Here is a 26,193-nt window from a genome sequence, read left to right as displayed (position 1 = left end):
AAATTGGCTTTAAAGTAACTGCAACAGCTTACATTAACATTTTTTTCTAATTTTGTCATTTTTAAGAATTAGTATTTATGGAGGACTTAGTGGACTGTAATTTTTTTCAGTCTCTAAACCCCTTTTTTTTACCTGCTTACTGCCAAATGCTGCAGAAATTGTGTCCAGAGCCTCAAGATGCCCTCACCCAGAAGGACAAAAGACATGTTTATAACTAATTGTAATGTAATCTGATAAGCACCATGATTACAAAATGAATACAATAATGTAAAAGCTCCAGGGAGGAAGAGATTGTGAAACTTACACAGATGTAAAATCAAAGGGAATAAAATGTGAGCTAGGTTTTAGATGATGAGTAGGATTTTGCTATGTGGGGAAGAGGTGGAAAGAAGGCATTCTGGGAATAGAAGGTATAATGACCTGGAGTTGTGAAAGTAATATGTTTAAGAAGTGCCAGGTGGGCCAGTGTAGAGGGGCTGATGGGGACTGAGGCCTGTGGAAGCCATGCCTGACTCTTGTGATATTGTGGAGGGTAGAAGACATGGCACTTGGCTTTTGAGAAGACCAGTTATTCACAAGTGATAGTCACAGGTGGGGCAAGATGTTCTGCTGGCAGTGTTATAAATACCACGAGAAGAAAGAGCTCATTAATTATGAGGCTCTGACTGTCAAGTTCAAAGGGAATTATGAAAGAGAGAGAGCAGTGTGGGCTGGGCTCATAGCAGCCACATGAGTATATGGAGGTTTTGGTAGTGAGTAGGTCTGTGGTTTGTTTCTGTATAATTTAGTAATGGGGGGCAGAAAGCCCTTATTCTTTATTTAAAGTAGTAGTAACTTATTAGAAATGCAAATATTTTTATATCTTGACTCATTTTTATAAAAGATTTCAGATTCGGAAAGCAGAGAGTGATTACCATAGACCTAGTTTCAAAAATTACTCATTACCTTTCAAAGATAGAGACTAGGAATTTGCCTTGAAATTTTAAAAATGCAGATTATAAAACTCTGTAAGAGGGGCCGGCCTGGTGGTGTAGTGGTTAAGTTTGTGCGCTCTGCTCTGGTGGCCCTGGATTCACAGGTTTGGGGGATCCTGGGCATGGACTTAGCACCACTTGTCAAGCCATGCTGTGGTGGCATCCCACATAAAACAGAGGAAGATTCGCAAAGATGTTAGCTGAGTGACAGTCTTCCTCACAAACAAACAAACAAAACTCTTCAAGAAGTGATGTTTATTACAAACATCCAGGAATGTTTATTAAACTTGTCTTTAAAAATTGTCCAGTGTTTCACTTCTACAGCATCAACCACTTATCAAATCAGCATAGAGTACTTAATCTTGCTGTCCATTAGGTTTATACACATAATAATTCTTTTGGGCATTCATTTCTTGAACAATTACTGTGGAGGAATTACAGACATGATCTCTAACCTCAAAAAGTCCTCAATCTTTGGGTCTTTTCTCAAAATTATTGTTGTAGTGTTTTGTGGTTTGTTTCATTTTTGGTGCTAGCCTCTCTTTGTTTGAGCCTTCACACTCTTATGTGGATTGCTTCTCTTCCTTACCTCTGGTCTTATCCTTCCTCAAGGCAGTTCTTTTTACCACTCCTAAAATGATTTTTCTACAGCCCAAATCTAATCATGAACTTTTCTAAATTAATGTCTTTCAGTGGCTCCCCATCATCCATGATAAAGTCAGAGTTCATTTTCACGGCATACAAAGTCCTTTATGACTTGGCTCCATAAAGGGTGTTTCTAATCAGGTCCTACCTTTCTCTCCTCACTCCATTAAACAGGCAAACTGAACTTCTTGCCATTTCCCAAACCAATGTTCTTTCCTTCTCTTGGGTTTTTGCATCACTGTTTCTTCTGTCCAGAATGCCCTTCTTCTTTGTTTCCTCCTTATAATGGTTTGCTACTTGCCTTTTAAGGTCAGGTTCACATGTCACTTTCAGGAAAACTATCCTGATTGCCCTAGAAAATGGTTCCTCCTGCTGTGTTTCCATAACATACATCTGTTCTATAATATACATTGTTCTACAGTGACTGTGTCTCTCATCCCTGACTACACTCTAGCTCCTTGAGGGCAGGGAATGACTGCTTTTATTGTTATTTTTAAATTTCAGAATCCATGCTCTCTAGCCCACTGTTTTTACCTTAAGTGCCCTTAGATCTCTGTAGAGAGACTGAGAGGTGTATAGGAACATTTTCTTCCCTTGTCTCAAATTGAGAGTTATTTCTCCCTAACCCCGAAGATGAAAAACAGTGAATGCTTTGGTATCATGTGAATTTCAACTGTTCTGTCCACTTTGTTCGTCATTTAGAGTATTATTCTTAGATCATGAACACCACAAATCACACCCAAGAGTGCAATGTATGGCAAGGCTGCATTGTTCTTGAATACAGCTCTCTTGCGACAGCCCTGCTTCAGAGGTAGGCTGGCCATATGACTGACTACAATGTTTACTGCTTGCAGACTTTCTATACCTTTAAAGATATATTGTCATTTGTATATAAAGGCAGTCATGCATCCTTGCCCCTAAATGCTTTAAAGTACAATTTTTGAGCCACTTCTTCAACAGAGACATAGTATAATTGTACTAATAAGAAATTTAATACTCTAAAATCTCACTTGATTGAATCTCCTTTTAGGTAAGAACTCAGGGCCCTATCCTCACGGCAAGTGGCAAAAATCCTGTAATGGAGCTCAATGAAAAAAGAAGAGGTCTTAAGTATGAACTCATCTCGGAGACTGGTGGAAGCCATGACAAGCGCTTTGTAATGGAGGTATGTATCTAGATACAAGCCAGCCTTATTTTTCCCCTTAAAGACATAGGATATCCTGAGCTTGCACGTAAAACAGTTGTAGACTGTGTCAGTTCTTGTGGCACTATTTGACTTTTGGTGTTTTCTGTGTTATGATACCTTTAAGTTAAAACCACCTAGAGGAACTGCATGGGATGATTGCAGTGTTGTTCTTGATTTTAGGTAGAAGTAGATGGACAGAAGTTCAGAGGTGCAGGTCCAAATAAGAAAGTGGCAAAGGCAAGTGCAGCTTTAGCTGCCCTGGAGAAGCTGTTTTCTGGACCCAATGCAGCAAATAATAAGAAAAAGAAGATTATCCCTCAGGTATGAGTTAAGCATTAAACCTTTGTAATACCTTTGAAAAATATTACCAGAATTAAATTTCCTTTCCTGTCTTTAAATTTCCTTTCCAGCCATGTTAGCTTTTTTCTGAAATTATTTCTTTTTCTTGGATTTGGCAACCTTTTCTTTGGGTTAAATCATAAATAATATAAATGTGATCAGTGGTTCTCTGTTCTGTGGTCTTTCTGGGCAAATTATATATTAAAAAGAGACTGTTAGCATTATTTGGGGGCTTTAGCCCACTCTTGATGAGGTAGGTGTTAAGGAATTTGGACTTTAATGAGATGTTAGCAGCTTCCCTAAACTAAACAAATGCTGAGAGTACTTGGGGCTTACTGTCCTCAGAGTCTGCAGATGCTGTTCCATTTCCTTTCCAGTTTGGAGCTTTTGCATTGTTTGTTATGGGTTTTGCTTTGGGAGGTGGCACAGTAGAACTTGACGGGGTATTGTGCCTCTTCGTTGTTGACATGGGGAAGGTCATTGCTGCTGAAGGCCCAGGACTGTAGCAAAGTATTTAAAAACGATGGCCTCCTAATTACATGCTTTTGCTAAGAGATTTTTCCTTCCATTCATTTAGGTGTTCAAAAATATTTTCTAGACATATAGTATGTGCGTGATTTGTAAGGAAAAAGAGATGCATAAATAAACATAAGACACAGTCTTTCCCTCATAGAGAGTAGTGATGTAATATAATGTCTGACTATATTATATCATAGTCTAAACATTTTTAATTGATTTGTTTGTAATATCAGGAATCTTAGTTATTTAAGATTCTGTGTTAAAACAGTTGAATTTCTTTTACATATACTAAGTCCATTATAGGAGGGTGGAACTGATCTCATTTTAGATTTTTTATTTTTCCTTTTTCTCCCCAAAGCCTCCTGGTACATAGTTGTATATTTTATTTGTGGGTCCTTCTAGTTGTGGCATGTGGGATGCCACCTCAACATGGCCTGATGAGCAGTGCCATGTTCGAACCCAGGATCTGAACCGGTGAAACCCTGGGCCGCTGCAGCAGAGCATGCGAACTTAACCACTCAGCCATGGGGCCAGCCCCTCATCTCATTTTATAGATGAGGAAATGAGGCACGAAGAAATTATGATACTGCATGTAGTGATATAGCTAATTGATGGTAGAGGTTCCTTTTAAAATCAGGTTCTTCTCTTTCCAAAGACCGTGGGCATTCTGCTATTGCATATTACATCCATCTTAGAAATTTGTTTTGTATTCAAACTTCTTGAATTTACTATAATAAACATTGTTTAAATTTTAGGATTCAAAATATAAACAAGGAAAACTAACTTTTTTTTTTTTTTTTTTTTTTTTTTTTTTTTAAAGATTTTATTTTTCCCTTTTTCTCCCCAAAGTCCCCCGGTACATAGTTCTGTATTCTCCGTTGTGGGTTCTTCTAGTTGTGGCATGTGGGACGCTGCCTCAGCGTGGTCTGATGAGCAGTGCCATGTCCGCGCCCAGGATTCGAACTGACGAAACACTGGGCCGCCTGCAGCGGAGCGCGCGAACTTAACCACTCGGCCACGGGGCCAGCCCCAAGGAAAACTAACTTTTACTGAGACAAAATGAAAATAAAAAGTGTTTAAATTGCAAGGGAAGACATGTAGAGACAGAATAAGTGGATTTTCTTTTCCTAAAATCTTGTAGAATATGTTCTAAATTAGTAGATAATTGTTACTTTGGTTTTTTGCTGTGTTTTTCCCATGTGTTACATCTTGTATTTGGTCAGTTAATTTTAGTGTTTACAAAGCATATGTACAGATACTTATTAGGTAGTTAAGTTTGGTTCTAGTAGATAGGAGCTCGATTTGTGTGGAGTCACTCTGTTGCCACCAGATTGTTGCTTCCTGACTACTTCTGACTAAGCTGTGTTAAAAAAAAAAAAAAAAAGATATCTGCATGAAGTTTACTCATTTTTAGAAATTTTCCGTACTAGAAGCTATAAAACTCATGTGTTCAATGTGCTTGACAGCCAAGAAGCAGTCTAGTTTGGATGTGTAGGTTGGAGTTTTTCAGCCAAAAAGAAAAGTGGCTGTTCCTTGTGCATGATATGTTCGACCCTGACACTGTCTTCTGCCCTGTCACGCTAGTGGTAGAGGCTAACCTAGGCGGAGTGAAAGAGGACGATTTTTCACTGTGAGATACATATGTGTGCTGTGACTGTTGAGCTGTCTGAGATACTGTTGATCTGTCATCCAGTGAGCTTGGAGGCTCTGCAACGCCTCCCCTGCAACTTGGTTAAAGTAGGGAATTTTAGTAGTTTCTAGTTTGAGTTTTTGTTGCATCTTTATATTAAAAAATAAGTATAATATTTAACTTAAAACTAGATTTCTTTTGATTGCCTTAAAATTTCAGTTTTGGAAAAGGATGTTTTAGCAGTACTGTGTGCTCTTACTTCTTGACTTATCTGTTCTACTTTTCAGAGTTTTTTAGTCTATTTTCTCAGTTGCTCTTTCTACTCTGGAGTAAAGAAAACAAAGTGGGTCTCATTATCCTCATTTCACAATTAGTAAGGAGGCTCCCATAGAGAGAATTATGTGACTTTACCAGAGTCCATGGCATTTTAGAGCAAAAAGGGACTTTAGGGTTGGGATTAATTTATTTAATGGTTGATACACAGATACATATACACACACACACATACAGCAGAAGAGACAGACTCAGAGAAATCACGTGGCCTTCCTGAGGCCTCAGTTACTCAGAGGTGGAGCTGGCATCCACATCTTTGGTCTTCGGGTCTTGGTCCCTTTGTTTTTTTTAAACTCTACTCAGATTTTCAGCTGATTTCAGGTGGTTTGTTGTTGCAGAATTTTTTGTCTGTGGGCGGAGAGTTCAATGGATTTCAAACCTAGGTATCAAGTGTCTATAATTACTTTAGTTAGACCTAAAAGGACTTTAGATGTAATTTAACTACTGAAATTTGTGTGTGGAAAATGAACTCTTTCTGAGTAACCTTCTGAAAAGAAGTTGTTTGCACACTTTTATGTGCCCAGCATAGTCTCCAGAACAAGTCTGTAAGGTAGGTGTCATTTTCATTTTACAAATTGAAGGTTCAGAGTCATAGACGACTCATTGTCTCATCTACAGGCTCAGGTTTCTCATAGAGATATACATTAAAGAGATGATAGGATGATAATTCTTATTTCTCTCAGTAATGAAAATGTATTATTTTTAACAGGCAAAGGGTGTTGTGAATACAGCTGTGTCTGCAGCAGTCCAAGCTGTTCGAGGCAGAGGAAGAGGGACTCTAACAAGGGGAGCTTTTGTTGGGGCCACAGCTGCTCCTGGCTACATAGCTCCAGGTATAGTACAACTCATACGAGGTCTGCCTCCTTTTCTGGGCCACAGTTCGAAGAACAGCATCTCCTTTATTTTCCAGGGTTATACACGGTCTCTGGAAACATAACACGGGTATAAGATGGGTATGTACAGAAATTGAAGAGAATCTACAGAATATCATAGGTTTTCTCCTGGAATCTGCTGAGAAACTAGCGGCTTCCTGGAGGGAGGTGACAGACAAGGAGTATTGTACTTGGTTGGGAACGTAGTTTGACAATGAAGAAGCTAAAAGATATTCCACAGATTGAGGAGTTTGGACATGCGAACAGGGTATCTTCAGTGGGGACATGGAAGACAGGTCGGATATAAGAGGAGAGAAAAACTACTGATAAGAGGCTACTTAATTGGAGCGAAGCGTGGCGTTAGCGTTTCCTAATTCAACTTTTGGAAGCCATCAAAGGCTAGTGAAGTACAAAAAGAGAAAAAGAGGAACTTGTTTATCCAGAGCTTACTATACACCAGATACTTTCATATAAGTGATTTCACTAGTTTCTAATCTTCACAGTGTTTCCTCAAGTAGAAATTATTTCCATTTTCCAGGTGAGGAAACTAATGCTCAGGGAGATATGGCAGCTAGCCTAGTGTGAGACATCTACTAAACAGCAGAGCAAAGATGTGAGTGTAGGTGCTTGCCATTCCAAAGTTTATATTCTTTCCACTTCACCACATGGCTTGAGGGAGATGGGAAAAGATGCCTTCTGTTCTAATCCTATGTAATCTAGCAGTAGATGTACAGCTGTCTCATTAAAATCCAGTCTTCTGCAGTATCGAAAGTATGGAACTTTTAAGCTGATAAGTAAACCACTTGTAGTTGTTGATCATATGAAATTGTCATATGGATTGGGTCCCATCCAGTCATTATTTTTTATGTAACACTCCTAAGAATTTCATTGCAATTGTTTTTTTTATTTCCTAAGAAGGAATTAAAATAGGCTCTTTGGGAAGTTCTCTGGATGATGTGGCTTTGGAATTACACTTAGAGAAGTTGATCTCAGTAGGGACATAGCTCAAAAATGTGTTATATAAAGAATATACTTGCTTATTCAAATATTGTGTGCCTGCCTTGGCACACACCAGACATGGATTTTGCTCTCATGCAACTATGGTCTAAAGGTGAGACTTATTAATCAAATAGTTACAATTATAAACTGAGATGATTATGATGAAGGAGAAAGACGTGATGCTATGAGAAGATGTAACAGAGAAACCTGATCTAGTGTGTTGAGTCCCTGAAGAAGTAACACTTGAACTGAGCTTTAAAGAATGACTAGGAGTTAACTCAGAGAAGACTTGGGTGGAAGAGTGTTGCACACAGAAAGAATAGCATGTGCAGAGAACTTGTGGTGCTGGTGGTAGGGAAGGAGGCTCATTTGAAAAATTAGAAGAAGGCCAAGATGTCTGTATTGTGGAGAGCATTGCAGGTGGCGGGGGTGGGAGATAGAGAGTGATTTGAGCTAAGGCTGGGTGCTCAGTCTCAGTCCTGGAGGCTGTGGTTTGGATTTTGGTCTTAGAATCCTAAGTGCAGTGGGAAGTTGTGAAGGATTCTAAGGAGAGAAGAAACAAGATGGGACTTTGTAAAGATCGCTCTCTGTAGTGTGGAGAATAGATTATAGGGACAGAAGTGGGCATGACCCAGGCAAGAGACAGTGGAGGGTCTCCACTGAGTATAGGGAAATAGATGGGTGGCAGGAAGTGAGGAGACTGAAGGAGTACTTTGGAAGCAACATCGATGGGTTTTAATATGGAGACTGAAAAATAGTGAGGCTTCAAGGATGTCTCCCAGGCTGTTTAGCCGGAGGAACTGGCTTAGATGGTTGTGCCATTTAAAGGTTAGTTATAGTTGATACAGTTTATGTGTCCAAAATTAAGACATTCTTTGTGCATCTCACTATTGCTACTGAAATTTAATTTTTTTTTTTGCCTCATTTAATGCATTATTTAAGGAAGCAGCTTTTATTAAACAATGATAGGCAAGTTATTGAGATGAACTTTCTTGCTTTTGATTATGTGTTCTACTGGGGCTTCATCCGGTTGTGTCTGTGCTTGCTTGATCTTGGAACATTTACCTCCTGCTGGAGTGGGAAGCAGCCACTGTCTAGTGGCGGTAATTGTGAAAGGAATTATTTCTGTCTGCTTGTTGCCAGGCTCTTTTGCTCTATGGTAGCTTCTCTCATGTCATTGTATTGACCTCTGTAAAGGCCTGTCTCCTGAAGCTTTTAAAAGCGAAGTTCTTTTATAGCCTAGAGAAGATTCAGATTAGGTCAGTTTAGATTATGAATAGGTTATATGCTATTTTCGGAGTATATTCTCTGCAGCAGGGACTGTAGTAAGTATTTTTACATATATTATGTAATTACATTCTGCTGCCAGTTCAGTTACTGCAGAAGACTGAGGCTCAGAGAGGTTAAATAACAGGTACAATTTAAAGTCACCTTGCTAGTGAAAGGTGAAGTCAGGATTAGAACCCCAGTGGCCTGATCACTGGTCAGCTTAGTGGTTGTAGTTGCATCTCTCTGTAAGAAGGTTTTGGTAAAAACCCTTGAAACCATGGCCTTAGTCAACCAGCTGTCTTTTCCTAGAATAGGTTTGATGTACAACCTTATTTTTTAAGCATTGGTTTCTCTTCAGCCTCTAATAGCATCTTCTAATCCTACTTCTTATTTCAGCTGCATTGTGTTCTCTAGAAATATATGATTTAGTGAGCACTACAGACTGATTCAGACCAAAACTAAAGACTAAGACTAAGTTGTACCACCCCCGGTTTTATATGACTTACTATAGACTAAACAGTGCAAATTTTTCATTTCTCAGGGAATGTTTCAATTAGTCCCTAAAAGCAGTTCACTTATTCAGCATACATTTGAGTATTTTGTCTTGAACAAGAGATTTGGAACTAGGCATTAAAGATGACTAAGACCTAGTGTCTGCCCCAGTGAATGGTCAGGGTCACATGGGGTAGGAACAAACACTTGGATAAACACCATGCAATATGATGCAAGCTGTAACGTGGTGGGCATAGGGGTGAACAGCAAGCCTGGGAGACTTCACAGAGGTCTCTGATATCTGGTCCTGATCTAAAGGATGAGGTGCAGTTGGTCAGATAGAGAAAGAGAAAAAAATCATTCTGAGCAACAGAAATGATTATGGAAAGGGGTATGTAATGTAAAAAGGCTTGATTTGTTCTGGGTGCAGTGTGAAAGGCCTATGTAGATTTTGTGCCCTTGTTCTGTTTTAGAAACCAATTTTTCCTAGAGATTTACCCAAGTGATATAGTATTTATATTTTTCGAAGTTGTTTTACTGAAAGATTAAAGATTGTAGCTTCTGTTAACATAGTATTTCTAATCCCTTACAACACTATAAAGTAGCTTGGAAGGTTTCCCATTCTTCAGATGAGAAAATGGCAACTTAGAAGTTATATGTCTAAGGACATATAAGAAACTAGTGCCCAGAACTAATTGTTTTAAAAACTTTTGTGTTCTTTGTACTTGTTTCTATTGACAATATGAGCCTTTTTTCATAGACACCAGATGTTAATGTCAATTTCTCCAGCATTTACTGAGAGTTCCTGTGCTGAGGCCAGGAATTCAGACAGCAGCAAGACATGGACCTTGTTCTCGAGCCCACACCTGATTCATGTGCAATTTAGTGGTAGTTGAGGCTTCAGCCTGTCTGTCACTGCTTTCTGAAAAGAGGCTTGGAAAGTTCTGTTTTCCAACTTTGAGAGATTGGTAATTTGAGTGGTTTTAAGTATTCTTTTGTTCAACTAATTGTGTTTAGTGAATGGTTACTATATGCCAGACGTTCTGCCAGGTTCAAGTGATGCAAGGATGAAGAAGACTTGGTCTGTGCCACTCTAGTGGGGAACACAGACAAGGAGTCGATAATTATAGTACAGTGTGGTAAGTGTAGTGAGACGGAGACAGAGGATGTTCTGCTTGGTCAGGAGAGTCTTAGAGGCCATGGTAAAAGCTCACTCTAAGCAGGCATGGAGGGATCGGTAGACTAGGGCGATCTGGTAATGGTTCGCACTCAGCCAGCATCTGGAGCAAGTCCTCAGGGCCCAAGGCGCCGGGCCAGGTGGTACTTGTGAATGGGGCCAGTGCCGAATGCCCTTTGTCCTGGATTGATCTGCTTTCTTCTTCTTTGCACTAGGCTATGGAACACCATATGGTTACAGCACTGCTGCCCCTGCCTATGGTATGTACACCATCTTACTGATTTCTCCTCTTAGCGACTCTGTCACAGCAATCCAAAGCACAGTGTGTATCTAGGGTTTCTTTAAATGAATTGGAGGATCTCAGACCTGTTCATTCTAGTGACCCAACTTAAATTCCCTCTGAAAATGCCACAACCTTGTGGTTCTTGGTTTGGTTGGAGTTGCTCTTCTCTCCGCTTTGCCTGATTGAAGGACTGCTTGTTCTAATTGCCTGTTTCTGACCATATTGAAATTAAATATTTTAAGTAGTTCTTCTTACAGCCAACTTACACTCCATTCAAAGGCTACTGAAGGGCCATACCCAGTTTCTAGCTCGGCTGCCTGCCAGCTGTATAGCTACATTTAAGTTTCTGGTTTGAAACTATATGAACTGTGGGTGATTTGAGTTAGGTAAAGGAAATGCTCACTTTGAATTTGTTTCCATCATCCTTTTCCATAAATTTTGCTTTAGAGGTGGAGTAAATGGGTCCTAGAGAGGTGATGGGGGTATCACCAGCAGTGTTACTTAAGTGCTTACTGCAGAAAGTCTGTAGTACATGTTAGAATATCATAGGAGTGTCTCCTCTCCCTCCAAAAATAAATAGAATAGAGCAAATGCAGAAATGAACCTCAGTGGCCCTTTGGATAACTTTTGAATGAGGTTTATGTGGCAATGGAGGCAATAGGTTTGGAGTCAGTGATATGCTCTCTTAGACATTTTTCCTAACTCAGGTGGAAAATTATAGAATCAGCCATCTGCAGGACGTCTATCATTGAGAGAAGAGAGCAAATGTGTGTACGTGTGTGAAGGAGCATGTGTGAGTGTGAAAGCGTGTGCATGCACACATGAGTGTAGGTATGGGTGTGACCCCAGGCTGGGCTTGCATGTACACAGAAGAGAAAGACCTTGAATGTATTGCTACTTGTGGCATCAATCCTCTACATGAGCCTCAAGACCTTTCATTATGCTTTTTCTCTTCATGCATCAGCTTTTCCATTTTTGTTTGGATAAAAATTATGAGTCCTTAAGACTCTGCTAAATTGAAGCTTCATCTGATTTCATAACTGTAGAAATAAGTAGAAAGTGAACAGTTGGGCCCCTTTCCCCATTAAGATAGACAATTTATATCTTGGAAAGATGTGGAGAAGCTGCAGGGGTCAAACGTTTGGGATGAATTTTCTCTACGGTAAAGTTCAGGGTCTGGGGCTTCCTCCTTTACCTGACTGTCTACTCTGACACACTGTGGTTTGCTTAAGGCTTCCCCATATTCCCCATGTTCTAGATAGGGGTTGATTAGGAATTGGGGACTCATTCAAGAATATGCTTTCACCCAGAATTTCTTCTAAATTCAAACTCTCTAGCTCCTTTTGATTTGGCCATTTGCTTTTTACCATTCAGCCAACTTCTGGATATCCTGACCACCTCATCCTTTCTGTGAATTAGGTCTGGTCAGTTTATCCAAATACATTTTGACTCACTAGACTCATTATAATATGTCTTGTAATGTGTGAGCGTCAGAGCATCTGCCTCGTAGGGCAGGTTCTGAAGTCTGTGTTTTTCTTTTAAACATAGTAAGTCTCACGTTCTTTAGTACAGGTTTGCTAGAGCTTAATTTTTCCCTTTAAAACACTTTTATATCTAGGCTCTAAGCTACATTCATGTTTTTCCTCAGTCTTTTTAATTTTTCTCTCTTGTTCCTCCCTTTCCTCTAACATTGTACTTTCACCCTGCGGCCTCTGAGCCCCCACTTCAGAAGGCTCTTCTCTTCCATGTGCCATATAACTGACTTCCAAAGCTGGTGAAATTTGATGCCCCCATTTTTCACATAAAAGATTTGGTTTTTAAATGTTACTGTGATGCCAGCCTACTAAAACGATGCTTTATTTTGGCTGTAAGGTAAATATGTCTTTTGGCCTTTGTAAAGCTGTTGCATGTGGGGTAATCTCCCTCTGATCATCTGGTGCTCTTGAATACCTGCTGTTGCTGCTTTGTGATTTCTCCATAGGTTAAATATTAGAATAGAAATAGGAGCCGATTTCAAATCATGCTTGAGTATGCAGAAGTTTGTGAGGCCACAAGAACTCATTAATTACAAAATTAAGGAAGTAATTAATCTTTCCAGATTTGCCATGCCAATATTGGCAGTAGCCATTAAGAAGAAAAACACCTGATCACAACTCCAGTTGGCTCCGTCTCTCTGGGGAGCTGAGGCCTGCACAGAAAGCTGTGCTTTGAATTGGGACAATCCCTGTTTCTTCTGTAATACGTGACATGCCAAATTGAGAAGCAGTATGGATATGTAGAGTCACTTTAGAATCTTAGCATTGCTTTTGATTTTTAGAATTCATAGCAGCTCACTCAAATGAAAGAGCTTTCTGAATATCATTCTTCTTATGACATAGCCATCTTAATTTCGAGTGGAAAATATTAATTATCAAAATCTTAAGAGCAATTTCAGATTAGAAGATCTATGAGAGATTTGTGGGCCTCTTCCAAAATGGTACATGTTGACTGACTAATCTGGAAAAGGTTAATGATAATTACTGTAAGATATTTTTTTACCTGAAATTTTTATTGGATTATTAAACTTATTTGGAGTCCTCTCCGTTTCTTTTCTCTGTAGGTTTACCCAAGCGAATGGTTCTGTTACCCGTTATGAAATTCCCAACATATCCTGTTCCCCACTACTCATTCTTTTAGCAAATGACAGAAGCTCATTCCTATTGAACAATAATACAGTACAATACAGAATGTTAGAGAAAAAGCCTTTTTATCCTGCTTTCTTTGAACACATACTTGATCAAAATTATTTGTAAAGAACATCTTTCCTACTTTTTGATTTTAACAAATGCAAATTTAGTTCTCTAAAACTTGAAAACAAACAAAAAAGAAACTAGTTCTGTGAAACGGTACCTCATTTCCGGAAAATAACTTATACCAGCCCTTCTGTTCTAGGGAAATAAGTCTAGCAGTTCAAAGTTTAAGTTTTAAGAGGAGTATCAGATTATGTAAAATTAAATTTGTGAAGGATGTATAGAGTCTCAAACACTGATCACAAATAAACTGCTTTGTTGTAACACAGAGTACTGCCTGGTTCCTGATGCAGTCACTGATTCTTAGCTGATTAATATGTATTTGCCCCAGGGCACTTTAATTCGGGCTGTAGTTATTTTTTTTAATACAATAGAGACTTTTCATTTAAACTTTAACTTTGTAAATATTGAAGTGTGTAATTAAAGCCAATAAAATATGGGTTTGAATATTGTTTTAGCTTATTATTTTTTATATGTTTTGGTATCAAATTACAAGGAATTGAAAACTAATAATAACTTAGCCCTAGAAACCCATTCATTTGTAAGCAAACTGCTAAAACAAAGCTAAAGCGATTGTTAGCTGGAGCCAGTCTACTCTGTAAGCCCTTTGTACTCTGCTGTACGGGGCATCCCCATGAGAAAAGTATATTCTGTTCTCCGAGCACTGCTTATTAAAATGACGGCACTACCCAGAGATGGGGAAGGAGGAATGTGATTTAGTTTCCGAATTTCCAAGTTTTAAAAAATAATAAATTAATCAATCAATCACCCTCTCTTGTTCTTGTGGCCTTCTTCACTCTGTAAGATACTGTGTTCACTCTCTGGCTTTTTTCATGCAGATAGAGGATTAGCAATTTCTGGGATTCATTGAAGGGTCTCTTTTCCTCTTCAGTTACATCAGAATCTAAAGCAGCAACAGGGTCCCCATAAAAACTTGCTCTTCGATTGTCCCAGTTCTTGTTGAGTGCTGCTGTGAAAAGTGACAGGTTTCAGCCATGGGTCAGCATTTATTTTTCAGACACCTGATTAAGCTGGTGAAAATGATCAGTGAGTAACATTGTGCTGTTCTGTGCAGGGTGCAGACCTAAGTCGTCCACTTGCATTCTCCCCTTGTTTGGAAGCCTATGATGTTACTAGAAGGTAATGGTTTCATTAAGGTACTCACCCCCATGAAAGCAACAGTGTGGTCCCATGTCGATATTTACAAGTTGCTGTGTCTTAAAAATGTCTGTTTTTAGTATGAATTAGCTTTCCTCTTTCCTCTTAAATTCTGTTCTTTGGAGCTGCACAATGCCCATCAGTGTGAATGGGCTTCACAAAATACGGCAAATTTATGTACCAGATTTCTTTGGGACCACTAAATGAGAATGAAATGGGCAATTTGAAACGAATGGTAGTGTCACTTCTCAGCTGTATATTTATTACACAGTGGTTGGTTTGTTACTTCTGCTCCTTGAACTTTTGTCTTCATTAGTGGTGGGTGATACTTTAATAAAACCTCATCACTTGCTAGAAATAGCTGTGAACTTACCATTCTCATCCTGTGCATTAGTGGTTAGACATAAACAAGAGGGCCCATTTCAGCTGGGAGTCTTCATGTTTCATTGATTCGTTTTGCTGACCTATGGATGAAACAGAGCCATCACTGAGAAGAAAAAGCATGGCTGGTCGTGTCCAGTTTTTATTAATTAAATATTTATAATAGTCCTCTTTGTTTTTGGAATACTATTAATTGGCAGCTGCAGCTGTATTGTTATTTGAAATTGATCATCAAATTTGCATTCCAAGTTGGAATCTCTCTGGAGATTTCTCTTTAGAGAATTCTTTTGAAGTAGCTGACTCGGCTTCATAACTCAACCCCACTATAATGGCAAAAAGGGAGCTGTGCTGTTTTCCAACATGATGGCAGTCATTTCAAATGGTTTCTACCAAGTCTTTTATTTTTTTTTTTAATTTTGTTGTTTGTTGGAAGTTACTAACCATGTTGTAAACCTGCCCAGTTGCTGCAAACTTTTACATTTCTCTGCTTTACTTAAAATAATTGAGCTGTCAGTCCTTTGTTAGAAGTGGTAACCATGCAAGTTCAACTGTTTAAATTTTGTAATGAATTAAGTGTCCCTGTTCCCCCCTTTTGCCCTTCCCACCCTTCCATTTTGTAATGAAAATTCCACTTACAGCTGAAAGAGCAGAGAAATATAAATGAAGCTCTTGGCTTCACCAAATTCTGTGAAATTAACATAAAGTTTTGCTTCTCTGCTCTTTTCTCCACTGTAGGTGGTTTTTTCATTGACAGCCCCTATTGCCAGCCTCTGAGCGTCGCACCATTTATTATTCACTTGGGCCCTCAAGATTTCTTCTCTGACTTCTAGAACCATCAGGTTGTCTGGCTTGAAATGGCAATTTCTATGTCTTGGTCTTAAGAGCAATGTGACCCCCTGAGGCTTTCCAGCTTTCAGATACACCACTCTGACACCTTCTTTTGGAAAGCAATGACTGAGCATTTTAAAGAAGAGCAATACTTTATTCAAAGCCACGGTGTCTGTTTTAAAACTTTTCCTTTGGAATCCTAGCAATATCTGTACTTAACCCCTCCTAGCGTAGTCTCTTGTCAGGGAGTTTACAGACCAACGTAGAACTTAGAATTAGTTTGTAAGCTGTGCTATCTTCGGACAGTTTTTAAACTTTTTTAGCACATAAATTGAATAGTTGCATTCCTGACTGTGTCAGTTAGTGCTATTATAATTTCTCAGAGATAGGGGTCCTCCTTGAAGCCATATTCTTTGTATGGGGGCTGGTGCCCAGCCAGGGATGTGGCCTGCAGCCTGAGTTTCTCCAGGCTGCGGGAGCACCCCATCTCTTGTGCAAGGTAATTGGTCCACTCGATCCCCAACATACCTCATGCTGACTAGAGGCAGTGCATGGTGCGGTGAAGCGAGGAGTCCTGAAGTCCTTTGCAGTTTCTCTCAAATTGTTAACCTGGGGAACAAAGCACTGATAGATTTTGCTGGTATTAGCTTTTTCTTCTTTTTTAAAAATTTGGATGAATGTTTGAAAATCATGAATCAGCCAGTCACCGTTATTAATTGAAGAGCTGGGAATACCTCGTTAATGTATTTTTAAAACTGGTGTTGGACCCTCTGTGTATTTCAGGTTAATACTTTTAAGCAGTTTTCAGCACGTTTATCTCACTTTATTCTCGTTCTCCTCGGACCTTCGTAGCCATATCACTTGTATAAAATAGGCTGAGATATAGTGACTGTAAGCTGTGGTCTCAGTATACAAAGGTAAGCTCTTTTATTTTCTGATTAAAGAGAAAAATAATTAAAAATCAATGAACACGACATGCATATATGACAATCATATATGATGTATTTGATCTCTTAGGTCTTATGTCATCACATTACCTTTAAAATTTTTATGATCTAAATGTAAAATAATTATTTTCAGCATTTGTTTTAATACCCTTGTAATTACTTTCTATTCAAGAGAGACATGTCACATTTGCTGAGTTGTGTGTGTATGTGTGTAGAAACTTAGAACATATATGTGAATTACACACACGTATCTGTTTAGATAAAAGAATTCAATGGTGGGAAGAGTTCACCTAAGAAGATTTTAATGTCAGGGCACTCTTTTGGCCAAAGTACTAGAATTTCATAAGCAGCAAGATTGGTAACAGTACCGGCAGGATGCATTTATAAATAGCTGTTACGCAAGCTGAGGATCAAAGTGCCAATTTCTCAAGGAGAGAAATGAAAATCTCTGATCTGTGTTGTATGCCCTAATACAACAGCAGCAAGAAGCCATAAAAAAAAGCAATAGAAAATGAAAAAAAATATTAAGGTAACTATGGAAAAATATGTAATTGACTGAGTTAAGCTAACTGTTTGCAGAACCAGCTTTGGCAAGACTCAGAATGGTAAATACCCAGTCTGCAGAGACCAAATAGACACGGCAATTCATCTGTCTTTTCTAGGTTAGGTATCTAGATGATTTATTTCCCACCTTATTCAACCATCATGGAGTTCATTTAAAAGATGTGAGTGTTAGGCCAAATATTTTAGTAAGGATTTGCTTCATTTAGTGTGTCCCATAAATGCATTTCTTATGTGTTAGATGTTCTATGCTAAGGCTGTATTTTATATATGGAGATTAAAATGAATTTTTATGTTGTATGTTTGTCTCTAAGTAGCAGTTTTCTTTTTATTACTAACTTTGAAGGTTGCTGGGACAACTTTTTTTTTTGCCATACAGAATCTGTATGTATGTTGAATGTGGCTTTGGCATCTATAAAAGGTTGGATGAGGTCTAGCTGACTCACACCAAGTACATTTCAGTGCTGATCAAACAGCCGAGTGCCAGTGATGCGCCAGGTCCTTCTCTGGGTGCTAGTGAAACGAGGCTCTGCCCAGCGGAATCATTTTAAGTCTGAGAGTCTCCTTGTTGTTGGAATTGGGCCTATTGTGAATATCCTAGGTTGGGAGACAAATAATGCATCAGGAGTGTCAGAAGATAACTAGTTAATAGTTTATTTATAAATTATTTAATAATATGGGCCCTCTGACATCACTGAAATGGGCATCATTTGGAAATTCACTCATTTTCTATATTTCCCAGGCAGTTTTGACAGCCTGAAATCAACTCTGGTTTATGTTCATGGACCTCTATCCAAGTAAGTGAACTGAATGAAATGAATAACAAATACCCTGGTCCTTTTTAAGCAGTTTTTATAGGTTAGCAAGGAGCAAAGTAGTTAATTTATTTAAACACTGACCACATTTTTTTGATGACAAATGAGGGGAATTGTACCCTTATACTCAATCATTCATTATGACTTCCCTGTTTCTTAGATTTTATTAATGACAGCAGTGGAGGTAACTTTTCAGTAGTGAGTTAGGGGAATGAGCTAAGACTCCCCGACCCCAGCAGTTAGATTTCTAGCAATCTAGAGCCCTAAAAACCGGGATGTTAAGAGCAGTTACAGCTGAAAACCACCTGCTCTGTGAATGGTCTTCCTATAACTCCATTCAGTGCAAGCCAGTGACTCCTTGGTGGCGGTGGCCCAGGGATGAGGGTCTCTGTGACGTCATCCAGAACAAGAAAGGTCCTATTGTATTCATACTCATACGCTGTAACGATCTGATACCGTGCCATCCAGTGATGTAGACTTCTCAGTGTTACCAGGAGACCTGGAAGGGAGATGGGTGGTAAATGAATAAGAACCGCAGAGCCAGGAAACTGTCTGCCGCTGAGGTGAGTTTTGATATTGATGTGTTTCTCTCTAGCAGTTATTTACAGAGCACACAGCTAGTACTTCTTATGTAAGAATGAATCCCTTCCTTTCCTAACAGCATTTTCCAGAAAGACTGTCTTAAGTCAAGAATTCAGGTTGAGTTAGTTGTAAGAATAGACATCCTTTCCCACATTATCATTTTAGGTAGGCGCTAACGGCTTCCATTGATGCTTGAAGCAGTGATCTTGGGAGATTTTTAAAAATAGCACCATAATGCAAATTAGGTTATGTAAGCTTTACAGCACAGCTAGAAATAGGGACTAGAAACCATGTGGGAATCTGGGCCAAAGTATTTCTCTGCCTCCAGCAGATTCCTGTGGGGCCTAGGAGTTAGATGAGTTAATACACATAAGTGCTTTGCATAGAACCTGGTGCATAGTAAGTACCCAGTACATGTTGGCTGTTCTTGCTGTGGTTGGCTGAAGTGACAGAAAGTATGTGAGGGAGGCAAGGCCATGCTGGCAGGTAGGTGAGAAGCAGGTGTGTGGCCTGCTTGGGAGTGCTGCATTGGATCCTTGTGCTCCCAGGCTTTGGGCAAGGACTCCCAGCATCCAGAGATTAGACAGCAAACAGAAAGCAGACACTCAGTGAGAGCTCGTGGTGGTGAGGCCACCGTGGGTCCACGCTGAATGAAAATGCTCACGAGTCTGTTGTGGTGGCTAAATCATTGGCCAGTCTGCTGCCAGGGCTTTGTCAATGCTTGCTTTCAGATTTAACTGTGCTTAGAACTTCAAAAGGGCTGAGCTTAAACATCAACCTACTGATTCCAAGCTTCCTACCAGTGCATTAATAAGAAAAAAAGTGTGTGTTTGATTACAGCTAGTCCCAGAATCCAACATCCAGAGCTCACTAGCAGGTAGAAAGCGAGTGATTATAAACCACGGAAAAGAAAGAGGAGACTGGGTGTATGCTTAGAAGGCTGTTGACTCATGTTTCTCTGAAGAGCATTCTTGCAGCTTCTCTCTTCCAGTTTGCTTCTCCCCTTTGGGGAAAAAAATCAGTACTCATCACCACACGAGTCCTCCCTTCTGTCTGTTAATCTTGGAAAAAACATATCTGTCTATTAATCCATCTGAGACCCTCTATCCTCTTATCTATCTATGTAGACAGTTGGGAATTTGCTTTTCAGCAAAAGGAAAAATGGGCAGATGGTGAAATGGACGCTGTTGGATTGAATAGAAGGTCTACATCTTACTGTCCGTTCCTGGCTCGCATGTGTGGTGGACTTCAGGAGCCTCTGAAGAAAGTTGGGCAGATGCATCCTTGTCTCTTGGGAGGAGATGAGCTAAGTGGGGATACAGAGTGAGTACAGTGATGCTCCAAGGTTATAGAAATTGTGTAGACAAGGGCTGAGAATTACCTTTAAAGGCAAATAAGATAGATGTGCAGTATAGTTGAGAGGCTTTTCTTAAATCCAAGAGATATTTGAATAACGTCTTGGCAAACGTTACTCCATTCCTCAACTGTAGCTGTTCAGTGGAATCACTGCCTCCTTGAGCCAAGGCTAAGGGAGGACCTCATTTTTTGCCTTGACCAATCAGTTATTAACATCTTCATTACTTGGTCCTTCTAAGGAAGGTATTGGTCTTTCTTGACAGAACTTTGCCATTTCTGCAGACAAACTGTGCTGCCTCTGTGGGTGGGGCGAGTGGCGATTGCCACCATCTGCCTAGGCAGCTTAAAGGAGTCTGATTAGCATATCCTAGCTGGAGATGTGGTCCTGAGTCATCTTTTTTGTCGCTTATGGCCTGCGGGAGGTAATGGGATTAGCCTGGCTGCTGTGAGGACATTCTCTTAGCACTGCCTAGGAGCCCATTCTCTCTCTGCTTTGTTTCAGTTTCTCCTACCTTGATCTTTTTTATGGTTTGGATGGATAGTCTCTGCATTAAAATGTCAGCTAAATGTCCCAGATAATTAAGTTAACAGTAGCCTTTAGGTCATTTTGGGCTGTGGGCAGCAGTAGATTGAAGAAGCAACAATGGAAGAAAGGAAAGAGAGGGAAGAAAGATGCTTAAATTGGTATTTGTGTGTGCCAGGCCCCTCAACATTCTTCTTAATTTTCAACCAACCTTCTCAGAGGTGGTATTATCCCTAGTTTACACATGAAAAAACTGAGGCTCAGAGTTAAGTGCTAGAATCAAGAATGAAACCCAGCTCTGTTCAGTGCCAGAGCCTTTTTCCACTACCCCATGCTCTGGATTGGAAGTCTGAAAATGAAGGTGAGGAGCACGTCGGGCGACAGAAAGGAGGTGTGCAGGCAGCGGGGCAAGGGCAAATGGAGCTGTAGGAAGGGCCTGCCACACCAGCCAGGGCCTCACTGCCACAGGACCTTGTCAGCTCCCAAGCTCAAACGTCGATCCTAGATTCCTGTGCTGCAATCTGACTCAAGGTCATTTTAGACCAGATATCCTGGCCTAAAATAGGGCTATTTTCTTTTGAACCGATTAGAAAAGACTGTTTAACAAACTGGAAAGATAGACTGGAAAGCTAAGGTGTGGCTCTGTTAACAGGAAGCTTTTGTATTAGAAGCTTGTTTTTCTGTTTGAATATCAATGACAAATTGAGGTATATGTTTTCATTTAGCTAATGCTTTCTGAATACCCTCTCTCTGCCTGGCCTGAGGTTGGTGATGGGGATGTCTTAAAAAATCTGAGCCAGACTCTGAAGGGAGGCTGGTGAGGCTTTGGGTCCCTGAGTAAAAGGAAGAGAGGCACGGAGGGGTAGAAGCTCAGGTTTGGGGTGTAAGTGTAGGGAGGTGTCCCTGCACGAGTGCTAAGCAGAGATGAGGGGAGTGGCAGATTCCAGTAGCCTGTTCTGATTGCACGAGTTTCCCCCAGACGAGGCTTCAGGGAATGCTGCCAGCCTGGAGTTAGTAGGCTTCCCTCTAGGTTGGGCCATGGCTTGGCCAGCCCTCGGATGGCTTTGAGGTGTCTGAATTGCTGCCTGTGAGCCGCTCTGCTGGACTTGTCTGATTCTCCCACTGCTGCGCAGCCCTTCACCAGTTCCTTTGCTAATGAAAGCCAACTGGGTCTCTGCTCAGGGGTAGGTGGCTGTGGGGATGGATACAGAATCCTCTTCAGGAAAAGATATTCCGCCTTTCCAAGTCATCACCATCCTTGGCAGTTGGCCATTTTTCTGAGCCACCTGCCATTATCCTGGAGGGGTACAGGAGGGAGGAACCTTTGTTAAACCCAGGTCATATGAGTTCCACAGCAATGACTTGTGTGTGAGGGAGAATGAGGACTTGGCATTTGTTGAACACAACGCTTAGCGCAGCCCTTTCCCAGCATCATTCCATTTCCTGCTCTACCCATCCAATTTAGAAAAGCAGCAATGCATGGATAATTGTTCCCACTCTACAGACAAGGAACTTGAAGCCAGAGACCTCTCCAAACCACCCAGCTTGTTTGTGGCAAAACATTGTGGCTCCTAATTAGTGAGTTTTTAACCACACAGATGAAATAACATTTCTTCTACTGTTTTTAGAGTTAACAGAAGCCCTTTCTTAGGGATGGGATTTGAACTCTACCACAACTGTGGGATCTAGAAATTTTCTCCTTTTACAGATGAAATAGGTGGAGGCTTAGACAAAATGACTTGCCCAAAATTATACAGCTAGTCAGTGGCCGAGCCCACCCATTCTGATAGCGCTGCACTAAATACTGGCGGTTTGTGTTGCTGTTCTGGACTGCTGCCTCTCCTGTTTTCCAGACTGTTTGGCAAGAGTTTCCTCCCTTCTCTATGATGCGTTCTACTTAGCTTTCTTCCAGACTTCTGGTATATAACCTGTGTTGTTTGAAACAAAACGGGTAAAAACCAACCCATCTTTCCCTGACCCCTCCCCTCCCCTCCCCGTGAGAGAAAAAAGAATCCAGACTTTAGGTTCATTCCTTCTCCTGTTCCTTTGGAAGAATTGTTTGTTAGCTTGCTCCTGGGCAAGGTGACTGACTGGGCCGCCTTAAGTGGAAACCAGTAATTACCTTTGGAGAGATCCCCAGGGGCTGGAACAGGGGAAGAGAGATGCTGGGGGAAGTGTGCTTTTTATGTTCAGCTTCATCCACATTTTGGTTGTTGGCTGTCTTCTGTTCCTGGTTAAGCCTTCATTATGTGCTCTAAGCAAAGGTCACCCTCACAGTGACACATTTCCCAGAGCACTCTGACGCCGGGTCTCATTGGACCTCTCCATCGTGTGGATAGTCTCAGGAGTTGCCCAGCTGTCCAACATTCTTCATGCCCTTGGAGTTTATACGAAGGGAAATATGTGGACATCATCTGGGAGGTGAAAAACTTCTGGAAGGTGGCACCTGAGGAACTCAGGAAAACTGAAAGCACCTGAGTTTGATTGAGGCTGGTGAAGGGGAGACCTGAGGAGGACATGACCTTTCCATCAGCTGTTTGAAGGGGTTATATTTACTTGTTGTATATGGTTCCAGGAGGGTAGAGAGAGTTATATGAAGCCAGTTGGGCAGTTCGAGCTAAAGTGTGCCTCCCAGGATGATGGATGGGGCTGCCTTGGGAGAGTAGGTATGGTGAGAGGTGAACTCTGTGTTCCTGGGAGTGGTTAAGCAAGAAGCTAATTGTCTGGATAGTGCAGAGGAAATTCTTCATGGGATGTCAGTTGGGACAGAACACTGATGTGATTGGTGACATTGCCAAGACCACTTCTCCCCTCTTGGGCATATGGATTTATTGAGAAACATTCAGTGTCACCTAATGCTATTTACCAGGCTCTGTGTTGGGGGAGAAGGAGCTATTGGAGAAAGTGTCAAGATTTTCAGCTTAGACAGCTGAGAAGGTGAAACCACTGACCAAGATGGAGAGCACAGGAAGGGGAAGGAGGATGCCCAGGGGCTTGAACGGCATCAGAGCCATCTTCTGTGGTTGGGAGAAACTCTTCGGCAGGTCTCCCACTCAGTCTCGGAGAGGAGCCAGGCCTGTGAAGAGACTGATGCACAGGAAGAGACGTTCTTAGAGCTTTGTAACTTACAGAGAGTCAGAGGGGCTCCAATAGACATGGCAAAGGCTTCCCAGTGAGACTGGCCTCCAGACTGAGCAGGAGTTTGCCTCCTAGGGTAGTGAGGAGGAGACTTCAAGAAGGGGGCATAGTGTGCATGCAAATGGGACGGCCTTCTCAGGATTGCACGAGGGTCCTTGTTAATGGGAACTGGGATGGCTAGGAGGGTGAAGTGGTAGATAGGATGTGTAGTTTGGGGCCACGTTGTGAGAGGCCCTGGGTGCCCTTCAGGGAGTCTCATGTTCCAAAATGGTGAGAGAATTCTGGAAGATTGATTTGGTCAGTTGGATGGGGAAGGACTAGAGGCAGGGGCAGAAGCTGTTGTAGATGCCCAGATGAGGGATGAAGGAGGCTGACCGAGGGTGGCAGCAGAGGGGTGGAGAGGCAGGAATGGTGTCTCTCCATAGGCCAGGCTCCTCTCCTGGGCCAGGTGGGAAAGTGGGCCCAATGCATCCAGCCTGGGGCCAGGGAACTACAGTGCCCATCAAGGGGAGTGGATGCCTGCCCCAGCACTTCCCCTGGGCCACTGGTCAGTGGGAGACTGAGACGACAGTGGTGCCTGGGACCAAGATGGGGAAGACAGAGGAAGGGAGGAGGATGCTGACAGGGTGGGGGGGGGGGTGTGATGAGGAGAGGAGTTGCAGTGTAGCAGAGTCCATCTCTATTGGGCTGGGAAATAGGGGTTTGATGGGCCCAACTCTTTCATGGATGGAGGGATATGAGCCCCCTTCTTGTGCTCTCTGGGAAGCATGTCTTTGAGCAATAGATAGAGAGTTTTGCAGGCTGGTCAGTCAGCATCCTGCCCTTTACCTTAGTTTCTGCTCTGCTGGGCTCGTCAGTCAGAGGGAGTGACAGGCAGCGGGTGTTCATTCATACAGCAGCCTTCTGCTTTAGAATTAATGTTTTGGTTTCTTTGTCTGGACAAGGGCCAGAGCTCATTGGATTCAGCAGCTGTAGAACATGGTCTTTAGCCAGTGGGAAGGTGCAGACTTGCTCTACGGAGTACTTTAAGGAGGGGAAAAATGTCAAATTGTAAGATTACTAGAGGATTTGCTTTGGGCCTCAGTTTTGTGTCTGTCTCAGTCCTGCCACCTCTGGTTTGTCCTGGACAGGTGGGCAGGGAGACCTGAGAAGTCAGGGTGGGTTTCTGCACCTCTTTCTATAGCTCAGTTGGAGGCTAGGGTTAGAGAGGCAGCTGTGGTTTTGAGCCTTCAGGTTGGAGCTATGAAAGGTTACAGGTGTACTGAGACACAGGTCCCATCAGCCTTTAGGGGCCCAGAACCCCAGGGCCGGGTATGTCTAACTACAAGAGGCCCTGTCTGTTTACCCTAGTGGGCCACGCAGATATCACCTCTTTTGTGTGTGTCACAATGTGAAAATATATGGGAACACTGCCTTAGCCCTGGTGTCGGCAAACTTTTTCTGTAAAGGGCCAGATAGTGAATCTTTGAGGCGTTGTGGACCATTTGCTCTGTCACAGCTACTCAGCTCTGCTGTTACAGCACCTCAACAGCCAGAGATGGTGCGTAAACAGATGAGCATGGCTGTGGTCCAACCAACTTTACTTAGAAAAACAGGCAGTAGGCCATATTTTGCCAACCCCTGCCTTAGTCTGTAGAGATTACTCACCTTTTGGCTTAATCATGACTGGAAACTTCCTCCCATTTGCTGCCCAGAACCATCCATCTTCCCACAAAGGCTTCCTGAGCATCTGTTTTGTGTAAGCACAGAGGATGAGCAAGGTAAGTCTGCCCATAAGGACCTTAGGTTTTGAGTGAGAGGTGAGCACTGACAGGGAGAGCAGGTGACTGAAAAAATACAGAGCAGGGCTCAGGGAAGTCCAAGGTGCTGGGGGTCCAGAGGAGAGAAGGGCTGAGCCCTAGGAAAGAGGCAGCTCTGGAGAAGGAGTGGGCCCAGACGGCGGGTAGGGACAGTGTGTGTCAGATACCGAGAAGTGTGTAGTCACACAGGTACACTGACCCAGCCAGTGAAGGGCCCTGAGTGCCAGGCGAAGGAGCGTGGACTTCCTTCTCTGGGCAGTGGGGAGCCAATGAAAAGGCTGTGCTCAGGAGGGTAAAGTGCTCACAAATGCACTTTGGAAACATCCTTCTGGCTGTGTAACCAGGTCTGTGGTTACAAATGGTACCTTTCAGCTTAGTCTGGACTTTTTAGCCGAGCGTTTGGTTTCTGTTGGTACTAGCGTGGGAAAGACAGGCCCAGAGTTGGATGGTTTTGCTGGCTTCTGGCTTTAGTGGGCCAGGGAGCACCATACCTTTTTGAGATGGCAGGGCTTGACAGAATCTTCCATCTTCAGGCTTTTTCTCTCTTGCTATCCTAAAGACCACTGAAAAGGGCAAGATGAGTGAAACATTCTGTCTC

General features: G+C 41.7%; 1 protein-coding gene and 1 long non-coding RNA gene across 16 annotated transcripts in view; one reads left to right on the top strand and one right to left on the bottom strand.

Moving 5' to 3' along the window:
- The window catches only part of STRBP (spermatid perinuclear RNA binding protein), a 124,597-nt gene extending 105,842 nt beyond the window's left edge, over positions 1–18,755 (top strand). For 5 of the 15 annotated variants that reach the window (XM_070596388.1, XM_070596392.1, XM_070596389.1 and 2 more), the window contains 5 exons: positions 2,650–2,784; positions 2,986–3,126; positions 6,336–6,459; positions 10,651–10,695; positions 15,782–17,682. In XM_070596388.1, the coding sequence (XP_070452489.1) occupies positions 2,650–2,784; positions 2,986–3,126; positions 6,336–6,459; positions 10,651–10,695; positions 15,782–15,876 (540 nt within the window). In that variant the 3' untranslated portion in view covers positions 15,877–17,682. Of the gene's footprint in view, positions 1–2,649; positions 2,785–2,985; positions 3,127–6,335; positions 6,460–10,650; positions 10,696–11,425; positions 11,485–13,317; positions 14,278–15,781; positions 17,683–18,124; positions 18,425–18,682 lie in introns of those variants that run through there. The other 10 variants (XM_070596394.1, XM_070596395.1, XM_070596396.1 and 7 more) reach the window with 5 other exon arrangements.
- LOC139079711 (uncharacterized) lies at positions 13,446–16,529 on the bottom strand. The gene is made up of 3 exons (XR_011533579.1): positions 16,403–16,529; positions 15,039–15,129; positions 13,446–14,477 (listed from the first exon to the last, which is right to left on the bottom strand). It is a non-coding gene; the product is annotated as an uncharacterized lncRNA (long non-coding RNA).
- Positions 18,756–26,193: the final 7,438 nt, after the last annotated feature.

This window comes from Equus przewalskii, chromosome 26 (genome assembly GCF_037783145.1).
Source record: "Equus przewalskii isolate Varuska chromosome 26, EquPr2, whole genome shotgun sequence".
Classification (NCBI taxonomy): Eukaryota; Metazoa; Chordata; class Mammalia; order Perissodactyla; family Equidae; genus Equus; species Equus przewalskii.
This window is presented reverse-complemented; position numbering and strand designations above follow the sequence as displayed.